Here is a 16,508-nt window from a genome sequence, read left to right on the forward strand (position 1 = left end):
CCGACAGCGCTTTATAACTAAATACACAGTGAACTCCATATTGGGACAGTAGCAATTTTTTTGTTTGTTTTGGCTCTGTACTTGAGCACTTTCAATTATAAATGATACAATGACTATGAGGTTAAAGTACAGACTTCCCGTTTTAAACTGAGGTTGTTTTTTTTTGTACATAGTCTCCCCATTTTAGGGGACCAAAAGTAATGGCACAAAAAAGTGAGAAGGTTAGAGAACCACAAATATCATACACCCCCCAAAAAATGTGTCACTGCCCCAATATATTTGGAGCTTACTGTAGCTACACATACCCACACACTAACAAACCTACTGTACACATCAAAATTGTTTAGTCAGGTTTGTCTGATGACTTTTGACTTATCATAGCCAACTTATTTTTACCCTCAACATCATATTTATATCCACCATGATGGGTTTAACAACAATGAAGTCATTCTGTAACTACAGTATAGGACTCAAACATAGTGGGGATGGGTAAACACTCCATGTTGAAATTTTCTTTATTATCTGTGTGTACATACCTGAGGGAGTGTATGTCTGTGTAATCTGTATCACCTGTCTCTTCCAGGAGGAGGGTCCAGAGGTGCTGCTGGTGAAGGAGGAGGGTCTGGGGAACCCTGAGGGAACCATGGTCATGGAGGACAACCAGACTACACCTCCTCCTGAATCCACAGCGGAACCAGCTGAGCAGCACAGGACCACACACAGTCTCACTGAGGTGAGCCCACTGTGAACTACTGTCTGAATGGTATTAGATCAGGTCTTCTTTTTGTCTTAAGTATGGGACCATGCCATATAATTAGTATTAAACCATTAGTATTGTATTAAATCAGCTAACATGTTTTGAATTGTACTCATAGCAGTCCCTCATTGCCCAATCAGATTGATGCTCCATAGCAGGGTGCTCATATCAGATTTCTTGATCCAACATCCTCTCACTCTGTTTCTCTTACAGTCCGTAGACATGGAGGATGGGAAGCCTGATCTGCTGCTGGTCAAAGAGGAGACAATAGAAGACAGACCAGAGAGTGTTGATCTGCTGAGTGGACTAAAGATGGGGGAGCAAGGTAAGGGAGAAATACATACACCTGCTTCTACACCTGCATTGCTTGCTGTTTGGGGTTTTTGGCTGGGTTTCTGTACAGCACTTTGAGATATCAACTGATGTAAGAAGGGCTATATAAATACATTTGATTTGATATAGCCTAGATACAGTAATAGATCTTCAATGGGAATAGTGATGCACCTGTCTATAATTGATTTTGTTCATTCATAAAATGAAATAAATACAACTTATGGTTACATATAAAAACACACATTATAATGTATGACCAGGTAATAGACTGAAAAAACTCCATATGTAGAATTCTCTGCCATGTTTGTAAAGTCTATTCTCTAACCTCTTCCTGCAGGTGGTTGGCTGGAGGCTAACAGAGGAAACTGGGCGACGATCTTGGATTCTAAGACAGGTGCAGCCAAGGGCCCGGTGGACAACATCACCGAGCAGGCCAGGACCACAGGCGACATAGTGGATGTCAGTGGAAGGGACAGCATCCTCAACTCTCGGCTGGTGAACAACACTGTTAACCACAACCAGAAACAGACAGTCGAACACAAAACAACAACCGATCATAGTCTCCATGACAACAGACTGGCTGAGACCAGGGTGAGGATTAGATTTGGTCTGCGGGGACAGGGAGGTGTCTGTATGCGGCAAGAGAGAACAGACACAGACTTGGCTAGTGATGCTCCATCCTGCTCCTATAGTTGTGATTCAGAGAGACTGATGGTGCCTCAGGTTAACCCTCCAACAGGTGCTGCCTTCAACCTGCCTTCTATAGGATCTATCGACTGGAACATGGACCCTGCCACAACACAGACACTGCCTGGCCTTCGTCCTCCTCACACTCACGTTATGTTAAACCAGACCTCAGACAATTCCAGTGCCTCAACACTAAATAGCTACACAAGCCCATTGACAAATGACATTAATTGTGACACTATCAGAAGATCTGGTGGCAAAGAGAAGCGCTTCCCGTGTTCGTTCTGTGGGAAAGTCTTCAGTTTCCCCAAACAGGTGGAGATCCACCAGAGGATGCACACGGGGGAGAAACCTTTCGGCTGCCACCTGTGCCGGGCCAGTTTCTCCCACTCGTCCAGCCTGAAGAGGCACCAGAGGGTCCACACAGGGGAGAAACCCTACAGCTGTCCGCAGTGTGAGAAGAGGTTTTCCCACCAGCACCAGCTGAAGAGGCACCTGAAGGTCCACACGGGAGAGAGGCCATTCACCTGTACGCACTGCGGGAAGAGGTTCTCAGAGGGGAGATATCTCAGGACACACCAGCAGAAAATGCACACGGCCCATGTATAGAGTACAGTGACATGTAATGTAATACTAGTTTGTTTGTAGTTAATTCTGTTGGTTTTGGATGCAGTAGGGAACTATATGAAGTGAACTGAGGAAAGAATGAGTATGATGAGGCAGAGTAGATGACATGGTGATGGATGGTGTCTGTAAAAATGCTTCACTGATGAAAAGTGACAACCTTGACCTGTTGTTTGATGCTGTTTTTTTATAATGAGGAAATATTAGTGCCTTAATTCATGTTTACCTGACACATTTATTTTGGTTATTGAACTACAGAAGGTATAGTGTATTTACATCTGATAATGGAATTACATCTTGGGTCCCTGATCTATACTATACAGAAATGTATAATTATGGCTATGAATGTCATTCGCTTCATTGTGATGTATCCTCATTCGGTACACAAAGGTAGAGAAATATGTAATATCCGTATTTTGCATATTTGGGTATTATTCTACTCACTGGCTATTATTGTAATGAGCTCCGCCACCCCAAACAAAATCTTGTTTCACAAGTTTGGACATCACAGAAGAGAACCGTACAGGACAGTAGAGTACATTGTATTGTGTTCTCTAATGTGCTCTACTGTACTGTACAATACTCTACTGTTCTGTTGTTCTGTACTTTACTGTTGTTACAGGCTTTGGCTTTTCCATTTATATTTCGAGGTTGGACTTTAGTACGTTGGGCGCACCGATTGGTGTCACCTCGTTGGTCAGAAGGGTTTTCACCTGTGCTGGCCCAGTGCTCCAGATGGCTTGAGAGATGTGGAGGGTTAACACCTTTAGTGTATTTATTTTATTTTCACTGTTTTCGTTTTGTTCCACTTTTTGGCTTGCATCCAGTCTTTAAGTTTGGTGTGGGTTTTAATTTAGTTTGCCGTTTTTTGGGCAAATTTAATGGCCGCTCATGGTGAGTCTCTTTTAGGTCCCAGTTGTTGCTAGACAACTTTCAGTGGACAACCCCATGAGTGTCTTTCAGAACCCCTCCTAGAACCCCACCTGTTTCGTTTTGGTTTTTGTTCGTTCCCTCTTCTGTTGGAGACCCAATTTTTGGTTTCTTGTTGGGGAATATAACAAAATGGGGGCTCGTCCGAGATCTTCAAGCCCAGGAGTATGGTAGTTGCTCTAATCTACTCTGAAGCTCTGCTTTTCCCCAGATATTAGGGTGTTCAAAAGACACTTTTGTGGTAGAGTTTCTGTCACCGACATCCACCCTGAGAGCTTTGAAGATTGGTGGAATCATTTTGAAAAGTGGAACACAGGCTAATAAAAAAAAAGTTAAAAAAGCCATGGACTTTAAGTTGGAAGCGTTTGTGGAAAACCCTACATGGAAGATGCTAGAACAATGTACGAAGAAGAATCTGCTCGTCATTGCAAAGCATTGTGACATCAAAGTTGTACATGCTGATTCAAAAGCAGTATTCAAAGAGTTAGTCTATACTGCTTTGGTGGAGGAGGAAATGCTTCCGGAGAGGGAAGGATGATGAAAAGGGTCCTACGGGTGGTAGAGTACACCCCATAGATGTGCAACTGCGAGAGGTAGAACTAAAGGCAAAAAGAAAGCTTGAGCACAAGGAAAGGGAAAGAGAACATGCAGCCAGGCAACAAGAACAGGAACGTGAGCATGCCATTAAGATTAGGAGAGATGGATCTAGAAGAGAAGCACTCCGAATCCAGTGAAGCCATCTTGCACCTTCACCAGATTTTGATCTTGGTCAGAACAGCGGACTTGTACCGCCTTTCAACATAAAGGAGTTGGATGTATATTTTACTCGGTTTGAGCGGATTGCCAAATTCCTAAAATGGCTGTGTGCTTGATTTTATATACGTCAGGAACGGGTGTGGCTGGAATAGCCGAATACACTAATTAAAAGGGGTGTCCACATATTTGTATATATATAGTGTATTTCATTGAGCGTTACAGGAGGATGGTTGGTTGTATATGCATTATACAACCTCCCATCCTCCCGACCAACCATCCTCCTGTAACGCTCAATGAGTGAATGGGTGTGGAGTCAGGCGCAGAGAGCAAAGGATGCGGGAAAAAACACGCTTTAATGTTCAAAATCAGAAGAACAAAATAGTATTACCCAACACAGGCGTAACTATTAAAACAAATAGTACCCTTAGGTAAAATAACAGGACAGCGAGAAAAACCCAACAAAACACAACCACCTCTCACAAAATACAGGAGAACAAGCGGGCTAAACGAACTTAAATAACACCACCCTAACAACCAAACAATGAACAGGTGCAAACAATTAGACAAAAGCAAACGAACACGGAACAAAGGATCGGTGGCAGCTAGTAGACCGGCGACGACGACCGCCGAGTGCCACCCGAACAAGAAGGGGAGCCACCTTCGGTAATAATCGTGACACCTATCGTTTCTGTCTTAAGCAACCTACTGTCTTTATCTGTGATTGAAATGCACTGTATAAAACATTGTGTACTGCACAGGAAAAAATATACTTTTTTGTGTACCTGTCACAAATTTCCAATAAGAAATTAGTGTCTAGTTCACAATAATCTGTGATACTGGGTTGGTTTCATGAGCTGAAATAAAAGATCCCAGAAATGTTCCATATATACAAAAATCTTATTTCGCTCAAATGTTTTGCACAAAATTGTTTAAATCATAGCATTTCTCCTTTGTCAAGATAATTCACCCACCTGACAGGTGTGGCTGATTAAACAGCATGATCATTACACAGGTGCACCTTGTGCTGGGGACAATAAAAGGCCATTCTAAAATGTGCAGTTTTGTCACACAACACAATGCCACAGATGTCTCAAGTTTTGAGGGAGCGTGCAATTGGCATGCAGACTGAAGAAATATCCACCAGAGCTGTTGCCAGAGAATTAAATGTTAATTTCTCTACCATAAGCCGTCTCCAACGTTGTTTTAGAAAATTTGGTAGTACATCCAACTGGCCTCACAACCGCAGACCACGTGTAACCACTCCAAACCAGGACCTGCACATCCGGCTTCTTCACCTGCGGTATCATCTGAGACCAGCCACCCGGACAGCTTTGCAAAAACAGAAGAATTTCTGCACAAACTAGGGAAGCTCATCTGCGTGCTCGTCATCCTCACCAGGGTCTTGACCAGACTGCAGTTTGGCATTGTAACCGATTACAGTGGGCAAATGCTCACCTTTGATGGTCACTGGCACACTGGAGAAGTGTGCTCTTTACGGATTAATCCCGGTTTCAACTGTACCCAGGCAGATGGCAGACAGAGTGTATGGCGTTGTGTGGGCGAGCAGGTTGCTGATGTCAACGTTGTGAACAGAGTGCCCCATGGTGGTGGTGGGAAAATGGATGGCAATTTCAATGCACAGAAATACCGTTATGAGATTCTGAGGCCCATTGTGCTATTCATCCACCGACATAACCTCCATGTTTCAGCATGATAATGCATGGCCCCATGTTGCAAGGATCTGTACACAATCTGCTCAATCTGTGCAATATAAATATAAATGTCCCAGTTCTTCCATGGCCTGCATACTCACCAGACATGTCATCAATTGAGCACGTTTGGTATGCCCTGGATCAACAGCGTTTTCCAATTCCCGGCGATATCCAGTAACTTCCCACAGCCATTGAAGAGGAGTGGGACAACATTCCACAGGCCACAATCAACAGCCTGATCAACTCTATGTGAAGGAGATGTGTCGCACTGCATGAGGCAAATTGTGGTCACACTGGATACTGGCTGTTGTTTTTATTCACTCCCCTACTTTTTTAAAGGTGTCTAACCAACAGATGCATATCTGTATTCCCAGTCATGTGAAATCCATAGATTAGGGCCTAATGCATTTATTTCAATGATGGATTTTCTTATATCAACTGTAACTTGCCACTGTTCTCTCTGGTCAGTTCATGTGTTCCTTGTCACCCCACTATTCTCTCTGGTCAGTTCATGTGTTCCTAGTCACCCCACTATTCTCTCTGGTCAGTTCATGTGTTCCTAGTCACCCCACTATTCTCTCTGGTCAGTTCAGAGAAACTTGAAATTGTTACATATTACATTTCTATTTTTGTTCAGTGTAAATATGTGTTGACATTAGTTGGCAGGGGTTTTTCAACTTTTTACGGTTGCTGTTGTCTAAGATCAATCAAATGTATTTATAAAGCCCTTTTTACATCAGCCGATGTCACAAAGTGAGAGAGCTGATTGTTATGTTCTGTGTTAGTTTGTTGCTCAGACAGAGACTTCTTTGATGTCCTGTGTTAGTTGTTTCTCAGAGTTTTTTGGTGAAGTAGTTTGTAGCCGGTCCTGCGAAGGTATGTTTATGTTCAAAGGACTGTTTTGATTATTGAAATTGTGTATATTATTCTGTTTCATTTTTTCCCAGGGGTGGAGGGGAAGGCACCTAGGGAGTGCTTATGTAACGGCGTTCTTCGTTTGTCGAAAGAGAGTCGGACCGAAATGCAGCGTGGTGGTTAATCATGATCTTTAATGAAAATAATGACGATACATGAAATAACTTGTAAATACAAAAATACAAAAACAACAAACGGAACGTGAAACCTAGTTACAGCCTATCTGGTGAAACTACACAGAGACAGGAACAATCACCCACGAAATACAAAGTGAAACTCAGGCTACCTAAATACGGTTCCCAATCCGAGACAACGAGAATCACCGGACTCCGATCGAGAACCGCCTCAGGCAGCCAAGCCTACACTAGACACACCCCTAATCAACCACAATCCCAATGCCTACAAAACCCCCAATACGACAACACAATAACCCATGTCACACCCTGGCCTGAACAAATAATAAAGAAAACACAAAATACTAAGACCAAGGCGTGACAGCTTAGGCAAGAGGCCTGCAGATATACATAACCCATAGTATTTACTGTCTATGCACACTAGGTAAGACCTGGGCGGACCACCCCCTGTATTTTGGTTAGCGCACCAGGTGGTGCTAAAAGTCTAGGTAAGTAGTGGGAGAGGAGGGGGAGATTCTGAAGGAACACCTCCCCCTACGTAAAAGAAACGCTGAGGAGCTCTCTGACCCCGAACAGGGTGAGGAGAAAAAAGGAAAGGTGGAGTGGGAGAGCTCTCAGGGGGAGGAAGAACCCAGAACCTTCCCCTCCAACTCCCCCAATCAAGTCTCCTTTTTAAGCCCTATTTTAACCTCCTCTCCCCTCCAAACTCCCTTACCCCGGAGGGAGAGAGAGAAAGTCCCTGAGAACTAACCCCCTTTTAACTGCTCAATGCTTCTTCTTTTAGCACTGTTTTTACTCACCCCTTTTATGGCTTTTAAAATCACCACTATAAATGTGAGGAGCGTAAGAACGGTAACAAGAGCACAGTCGGTTTTATCCTTTTTAGAAAGGTTTAACTCTGATGTGTTTTTACTACAGGAGTGTGGTCTACCCTTTTTATCCTCTTACAGGAAATGGGAGGATAAGTGGCAGCACGGGCCCTCCATTTGGAGTGGTTCCAATTTTAACAAGAACGACGGTGTTGCCATTTTAATCAAGACCCCACAGGTGGTGGTGAAGGGGAGCACGGTGGTGGTAGGTGGGCGTGCTCTTTTAGCCAATTGTACTTTTATGGGGAGGGATTTTAACGTGCTAAATGTGTATGGTTTTAATGACAAACATGACCGGTGCACACTTTTAGAAGACCTGCAGTCCCACATGCTAGGGAGGGATCCTCTAGTGGTGGGTGGGGATTTTAACTGTGTTTTAAGTAGAGCAGACAGGAGAGGGGCAGGAGGGGATTTTAAGGTAGACAGGTCAAGTGTTTTATTGCAAGGGCTGTGCAGGGATTTTAAACTGACTGACTGTTTTAAAACCCTGCATCCAAGAGAGGAGGGCTTCACCTGGACCAGTGGTGACGGCACCAGAGCCTCTCGCATCGATTATCTGTTTACCCGGGACTGTCCCCCAACTGATGCTAGAATAACTCCTGCTTTCTTCTCAGATCACGTAATGCTGACGTGCACCCTTTCACTATCTTCGGGTGTGACTGTGGGAAGAGGGCCCTGGAAATTGAACTGTTCCCTTTTAGAAGATGATAAAGTAGTTAGCCAGTACAGGGAGCAGTTCAGCCAGTGGCAGACGCTACAGGACTTCTTTGACACGCGAGCACAGTGGTGGGAAATGGTGAAGGGAAGGACGAGGACCTTCTTTAGAGAGATAGGAAAGAAAAAAAGTAAAGAAAAAGATAGATGCATGGTGGGACTGCAAAAGCGACTGGAAAGGTATTTTAACCTATGCCAACAGGGCCTTGATTTTAACCAAGAAATTAAAGAAGTAAAAAAGGAAATGGCATTTTTAGCTGAACAGAGAAGCAAGGGGGTTATTTTAATAAGTAAGGAAAGGGAATTAGAAGAGGGGGAGAAGTGCACTAGGTACTTTTTTAAGAAAATAGTTAGTAAGGGTAGGTTAATGACTCGTTTAAAAAATAAAGATGGGGTTTTAAAAACAGATACAGAAGGAATAAAGGAAGTAGTTGAGGATTTTTATGGGGAACTGTTTGGGGTAAAAGATGTGTGCGAAGAAACAATGGGGGACCTTTTAACATACATCGACAAGACCCTACCCAAGACAGACGACCTGACAAAAGACCTGACGAGGACCGAAATCGAACAAGGACTGAAACATTTTAAGAGGGGTAAATCACCGGGGGAGGACGGCCTCCCTTTGGAGTTTTATTTGACCTTTTGGGATGTTTTAGCCGACGAACTTCTGACTGTTTTTACCGACTTTGAACATCTTGACAGATTACCAGACAGTTTTAGAGTGGGGATCGTGACTCTTTTATATAAGAAAAACGACAGGACTGACTTGAAGAACTGGAGACCGATAACCCTTTTAAACTTTGATTGTAAACTTTTTACCAAGGTTTTAACACTCAGAATGTCTTCTGTTTTAGGGGAGGTGATCCACCCGGACCAAACCTGTGCCGTGCCCGGAAGGAAGATCACGGACAGCCTGATACTGATCCGAGATGCCATCTGTTATGCGAGAGACAGAAACATGCGGCTTGTAGTCCTAAATTTAGATTTTGAAAAAGCCTTTGATCGGGTCTCGCACCAGTACCTCTTTAAGGTACTGCAAAAAATGGGTTTCCCGGACAGGTTCTTAGCTTGGGTGGGACTGCTGTATGGGGACATCACCAGCAAAATCCTTGTAAATGGGCATCTGTCAAAAGCAGTGGGAGTACACTGCGGCGTCCGTCAGGGCTGTCCGTTATCTCCTCTTCTGTTCGTAGCCTGTATTGAACCACTGGCACAGGTCTTGAGAAGGGACCAAGGGATCAGTGGGGTGGGTATCCCGGGGAGTGGGGGGATGACCGCCAAGTGCGTCTTTTATATGGACGACGTCAACATTTTATGTACCGACCTTTTATCTGTCGACAGGACTCTGGACAGGACTGACTGGTACGGTCGAGCCTCTGGGGCGAGACTGAACAGAGACAAGACAGAGGCCCAATTCTTCGGACCGTGGGCAGACCCAGACTTGACCAGACTACCTCTGACAGTTAAACTAACGGACATAAGGGTACTGGGGGTAAAGTTTGACCGGGGGGGAGGAGGGAGTGGTAACTGGAGTGGAATCTTGGGGACCGTAAGACAGAGACTGGGTTTTTGGGGACTACGACAGCTGACTCTTGAGGGCAAGGTTTTAATCATTAAAGCTGTGATTTTACCTGTGCTTTTATTAATCAGTTCTGTTTTTATCCCCCCTCGAAGGAGTATTTTAGACCTGGAGCGAATGCTTTTCTACTTCCTGTGGGGAGGCAAGTGGGAGAGGCTGAGGAGGGAGGTGGTCAAGAGGCCCAGGTCCAAGGGGGGGAAAGGCTTGCCTGACCTCTACTTGTTCCTGGGCAGCCGCTACACAGCGTTACATCTGACTCTTGCCACCTCCCCGGTCAACAACAAGACTCAGGCCCTCGCACGGTTCTGGCTGGGATCATACCTCAGGACTCTGAGGCTGATCCCAGTCGACCTGCGAGCCCCAGTCTCTTTCCTGCTACCCCCGCCCTACGTCCAGCTCCAGAAGTTTTTAAGACATTTTAAACTGGAAAAAGAAACAGTCACGGTCTTAACAAAACACCGCTCTCTTCTCTCTCTTGTGCAGGAGCGGGAACCAGTATGTCCAGTGCGCGGGCTCGCTATAGGTGAGCCCACAACGGTTTGGCGCAACGTGGCCCATCCTGCTCTACTGAATCGGCATCGGGACCTGTCCTGGATGGTCGCCCACGAGATCCTCCCGGTCAGGGCCGTTATGCACTCACGGGGCATGGCGAGGACATCCGCGTGCCCCCGAACAGGCTGCGGCCAAGAAGAATCGGTGAGGCACATGCTCTGGGAGTGCAGAGCCGCCAGGGACCTGTGGAAGGAAGCAGGCCCCCTGATTACCTCGTGTCTGCCAGCAGGGGAGGACCTAACACCTCAGCTCGTGCTATATGGGGTGGGCCGAAGGCCCATTTCATCGAAGACCTTCACCAAGCTCTGGCCCACCCTCACGTGCCTGAAGGAAGCACTGTGGTCCTCCCGCAACCTGCTGGTAGCGAAAAACGTAGAGACCACCCCCCAGGCAGTGGCCATGGTAGCCACGGAAGCCCTGGGGTGGTACGAAAGGAAGGGGGCCTCGACCCCAGGCGAAGGGTCCCCCACAACACCCTAGGTCCCGGCGGCCACGGCCTGACAGCGCTGCGGCGCCTAGGGCGATGCGCCTAGGGGAGGGATCTCCTCTGGGCCCCAAAGGATGGGACGATGGTCTATTCAGAGGAGCAGGATGAGGTGAGCTTGATAAAGACTCACCCCGCTCCTGTACAAAGGACTGAAGACAGCTTTTTAACAAAGTGGCTTTTTAACATGTTTTTCATGTCTTAAAAATGTTTTACCTTTTTAGATCATTAGTACACATTTTTAATGGCTTCTACAGATTTGATATTTTTACAAGGAAAGTACTTTTACTCATGGTTGTTTTAACTAATTGATTTTAACAACATGTACTTTTTAACAAATTCAAATGTAACTCTCAAATGCTGTGTTTTATGCCTTGTTGCCGTTTTTATGTGTGTAAATGATGTAAAAAATGTATGAGCTGTTTTTAAAGGAATTGTGCCAATAAAACTTTTCCAAAAGAAAAAAAAGTAGTGGGTAGGTAGGTACGCCCTGACCTTAGAGATCCTTTTAATGTCTCTATTTTGGTTTGGTCAGGGTGCGAGTTGGGGTGGGCATTCTATGTTTTGTGTTCTATGTTATCTATTTCTGTGTGTTTGGCCAGGTGTGGTTCACAATCAGAGGCAGCTGTCTATCATTGTCTCTGATTGAGAACCATACTTAGGTAGCCTTTTCCCACCTGTGTTTTGTGGGTAGTTGTTTTCTGTTTTTGTGTCTGCACCAGACAGAACTGTTTTGCTTTCGGTCTTTTTGTTGTTCAGTTCTATTAATAAATCATGAACACTTGGTCCACTTCTTCAAACAGCCGTTACAAGGAGAGGGGGGCTCTTTAACTTTTACCTTCTTTGCTTTGGTTCTGTCCAGACCCTTTTCCCCAAATTTACAGTGTGAAGGAATAAATAAATTCCCAGTAAACGTTAAATTCTCTGCCTTTGTCATCCTTACCCAGTTGGCTTTTCATAGCCGATCATTCAGAGTTAGAGACAGCGGTAGAGAGAGAGTCCAAAACCGCAGGTCCGGGACAAGGTAGCACGTCCACTGAACAGGTCAGGGTTCCATAGCCGCAGGCAGAACAGTTGAAACCAGAGCAGCAGCCTGACCAGGCGGATTGGGGAACACAAGGATTCATCAGGCCGGGTAGTCCTGAGGCATGGTCCTAGGGCTCAGGTCCTGAGAGAGAGAAAATACTTAAATTCACACAGGACACTGGATAAGACATGAGAAATACTCCAGATATAACAGACTGACCCAAGCTCCCCAACACATAAACTATTGCAGCATAAATACTGGAGGCTGTTTTTGTGTATATCAAATTTACCAGAGAGAATGAATAAATTAACGACTAATTCAGGAGTTTTGTTTTCATTTGAATAATAATATATTACATATTTCATTGTAAATACATGGGTCTTATTGATAAAATGTAAATATTTAACTCGCTCCATAATAACTTCACAGACTCATATTTTTTTTGTATAATAGCTTCATGAATTTAGCCAACAAGTTAATGCAAGTGTATTTTTGATTTAAGTGAATTTCTTTAACTTTATTTGATAAACACAATTTGTGGCGGAGTAACCAAGCGTTCTTCCATTCAATTTCAGTAATTAATGCATTCCAGAAGAATTTCCTTCCCTCTAGGAGAAATCTTGTTCTTGGTGTTAAAATGTTATCTTATGAATGTATTATTACATTACTTATCCAGCAACCTTCTAACTTAAGATTTGCATCTATCTTGACATGTTCTCCAAAGCACAAAATTAGATGTAATTAATTAAGTCCTGAAGGTATTGCTTGGCATACAGAATTAAATTATTTATAATCTTGTCACACCTGACCTTAGAGAGCTTTTTATGTCTCTATTTTGGTTTGGTCAGGGTTTGATTTGGGTGGGCATTCTATGTTCTTTTTTCTATGTTTTGTATTTCTTTGTTTTGGCCGGGTATGGTTCTCAACCAGGGACAGCTGACTATCGTTGTCTCTGATTGGGAACCATACTTAGGTAGCTTTTTCCCACCTATGTTTTGTGGGAAGTTGTTTTCTGTTTAGTTTTCTTCACCTGACAGGACTGTTTCGGTTTCGTTTATGCACCTTGTTATTTTGTTCAATAAAAGTCATGAACACTTACCATGCTGCGCTTTGGTCCGATTCCTCCTCATCTGACGACGACACCCATTACAAATGTATTGGGAAGTTCTCTATGTTTCGAAGAACTTTCTATGAGAGAGTATATTTCCTTCTTTATCAAATAAATCAAGCACATTTATTTCAAACCACTTAGGAAAGAACAAAGACTTGTTTTTAACAATATCTTTGTTGTTCCACAGAAGTGCCTTGTGTGGGGAGAAGTTGTGGACATAACATAGTTTCCAGGCTAAATGGGCTTGTTCATGAAATTTGGACAGTTTGATGGGTAATTTTGCTGGAGAATAGTTGCACTTCCACAAAAATTGAAGACCACCCAATTTCATACAAATATGACAGGGAATGAAGTACCAAATAGATTCAGAACTAAGCATACATATTTTCATCCAGTTTAATTTAAAGGTATTGTTGATATCAATGAAATCTAGTACTTCAAGCCCACCATCAGTTCTTTGGTTTGATATGACAGACTTCTTAATAAGATGCGTTGTATATTTTTCCATATAAAGTCTAGGAAAGTCTTGTTGATATCCTTGCTGGTTTGATCAGCTACAAATAGGAAGACCAGGGTAGACAAAACGTGACAGAACTCTGCTTTGGACAATAAAACCCTTCCAATAATAGAGAGGTCAGCCAGTTGTTAAAGATGGATTTTCTTTAATCTCTGAGAGAAATTGAGATGTTGACGGACAATATGGTTTTTCACAATATGCACCCCTAAATGTTTCACATTATCCTTCACTGGAATATTCTCAATAGATTGGTCACTTGAGTTATGCAGGGACAATATTTCGTATTTAAGTTAAGTTCCAGACCAGAAGAAGAAGAGAATGATTTGATAATATTAAGTGCAAAAGAAACTTGATCCTTGTCTTTTAGAAACAGAGCTGTATCGTCTGTTAATTGAGATATTTGTATTTATTTTCTAAATATTGAAATACCTTTCAATTCCGGGTAGTTTAAAATGCTCATATTAATTTTATTTTTTTTAACTTACAAAAATATTGACTTATCTTTCATTTGACATGCTCCTAAGAACTTCACATGTTGGTGCTCCTTTTAGATGGAAATGCCCACATGTTGTTTCAAGCTGGGTAAATGACAAATTGATAGCGGTTGCATCCTCCGCCCAGACGCAATGGGCACTCCATTGTCTCGGGGATCGACCTGTGTCGTGCAGGACGCCACTCAAAGGAGTGATCAATGGGGTAGCATTGAGTGTAGAAGTGGATCAAATGAAAAATAATATTTCCGGGTGTTTGTGACGCATGCTGTTTGGTGAGATGTAGACCCGGTAGCAATGGCGAGACAGAATACCCTGTCTGTCTTGTTGAACGTAAGCACAGAGTTTCTACTTGATAAGGTCAGCTAAGGTTATATTCGTTATTCTGTGAGAGCCTATGTTCCTAAACCCTACTGTGCTTTAGGTGCCAAGGATTTGGAGCAGTGTGTAGGAGGGAGATCCCACGATGTGAGAAATGTGCAGGGCATACCCAAGCTGAATTTTTTTCTTGTTGAAATATACTTAAATCATACTTCATCAATGTATTTAAGTATTTAGAAGTATGTTTGTGATAAATATACTTTAATACTTTAATACATTTAAAATATATAATATCTCAATTAGATTTTTGTTGTTGTACTTAAGTACACTACCGTTCAAAAGTTTGGGGTCACTTAGAAATGTCCTTGTTTTTGAAAGAAAGGCAATTTTTTTTGTACATTAAAATAACACCAAATTGATCAGAAATACGGTGTAGACATTGTTAATGTTGTAAATGACTATTGTAGCTGTCAGCGGAGGAGTTCCATGAGGTGCTGTCAAGAGCAGTAATACCCTCTCAGGACCCAGAGCCTGGGGAGGGAGTTAATGGAAGTTTGAAGTACTGAAGAAGTGAGAGATAATAACAAAACTGATCTCCCACTCTCACAATATGGGGTTTCCTTTTTTCATCCCCGTAGTTGGTGGCGCTAATGCACCATAAATATTGGATGCCAACCGCCGTAAAGAAGAAGTAAACGGAAGTGAACAACAGTGACAATGAACAATTTCTACGTTAGCGTTTTTATTGTTATTATTTAGACGTTTAACACCCTGGATTTCAAAATATGAGTAATGTAACGGCACAGCATCACATACTCACACTATAAAGTGTATAATTCGTGTTGGAGACGACTTAGTTGATAGATGTTATCTAGGTAACGCTAGCTGCTAACAATGGCTAACTGTATGGTGTTTCACACTCAAATAGCCTCCATCATGGAGGTGCTAGCGAATGCAGCCGTGGCAGAGATCTGTAAACTCGTAGACGACGACTATGCAGTGTTTCGTTTGGAAATAACTCAAAGCCAGAAAGAAAACAGGGCATTGCGGAGGAAACTACTGGAACTGAAGGTGGCAAGGGAGCGCGCTGAGAGGACAATACCAGAGCGCGTCCTCGCCAGTCGTCCCAGCAGTGTCAAGATCCTCGACCGATACAGAGGAATGGCAAGAGGTACATTTTGCAGAATGCAGAGGATGCGCGGCCTGTCGCCCCGTTCCCCTCTGGACATGTGTTCAGATGTCAAATCAAATCAAATCAAATGTTATTTGTCACATACACATGGTTAGCAGATGTATATGCGAGTGTAGCGAAATGCTTGTGCTTCTAGTTCCGACAATGCAGTAATAACGAACAAGTAATCTAACTAACAATTCCAAAAAACTACTGTCTTATACACAGTGTAAGGGGATAAAGAATATGTACATAAGGATATATGAATGAGATGTGTTACCCAGAATTTAAGTCTTGGTCAGTTTTTGGATAGTATGCAATAATTCCCCTGATTACTTAGCTATCTTGGCGCAAAGACACAATATAATGTTCTAACCAGATTATTGATTTACTGCACATCCTATTTACTCAATGAAAACAATGTGTTGCATGGAACATAATACATCAATCAATAAATAGTATTTCAAGAAGTTATGATAGATGTTACCTTGGTGTACAATATACAGTTGACCATTGACAGTACCTAACCTAACCACCTCTTTTCCCCCAATCACTCTCTCAGGTGAAGGACATCGCACTGGAGGCTACAGAAGCTTTGTAAAGCCTATGGGACACCATACATGGAGAGATGACCAACCAATCACTGTTGATGAGGGGAGTGGAACCTCAACCCAGCACGTTATCATGATAGAGGTTAGTGTAATAGTATTACATCAAAATTACAGTACATCAAATGTGGCCAGTTTATTTCAGCAAGGCTCCCCTCAGCTATTCACTTGCTAATATGTACATCCTCATTTATATGCCATAGGGAAGTTTGTGAG

At 43.1% G+C, this 16,508-nt stretch overlaps 3 protein-coding genes across 25 annotated transcripts in view; 2 read left to right on the forward strand and 1 right to left on the reverse strand.

Annotated features, from left to right (window-relative positions):
* Positions 1-16,508, forward strand: part of LOC109901251 (zinc finger protein 583-like) — an 880,650-nt gene that overhangs the window by 381,478 nt on the left and 482,664 nt on the right. For 2 of the 23 annotated variants that reach the window (XM_031836533.1, XM_031836530.1), the window contains exon 4: positions 584-733. The exons of 12 other annotated variants lie outside the window; for them this stretch is intronic. In XM_031836533.1, the coding sequence (XP_031692393.1) occupies positions 584-733 (150 nt within the window). Of the gene's footprint in view, positions 1-583; positions 734-970; positions 1,083-1,427; positions 3,663-15,170; positions 15,685-16,246; positions 16,378-16,508 lie in introns of those variants that run through there. 9 more of the 23 variants (XM_031836535.1, XM_031836536.1, XM_020497285.2 and 6 more) reach the window with 8 other exon arrangements.
* The window catches only part of LOC109901169 (zinc finger protein 629-like), a 247,635-nt gene that overhangs the window by 94,861 nt on the left and 136,266 nt on the right, over positions 1-16,508 (reverse strand). The window lies entirely within an intron of this gene.
* LOC116376440 (uncharacterized) lies at positions 7,432-11,514 on the forward strand. The gene is made up of 2 exons (XM_031836633.1): positions 7,432-7,922; positions 10,494-11,514. Exons 1-2 carry the CDS (start codon positions 7,617-7,619, stop codon positions 11,040-11,042), a joined length of 855 nt encoding a protein of 284 aa, XP_031692493.1. The 5' UTR covers positions 7,432-7,616; the 3' UTR covers positions 11,043-11,514.

Source organism: Oncorhynchus kisutch, linkage group LG12 (assembly GCF_002021735.2).
Source record: "Oncorhynchus kisutch isolate 150728-3 linkage group LG12, Okis_V2, whole genome shotgun sequence".
Lineage (NCBI taxonomy): Eukaryota > Metazoa > Chordata > Actinopteri > Salmoniformes > Salmonidae > Oncorhynchus > Oncorhynchus kisutch.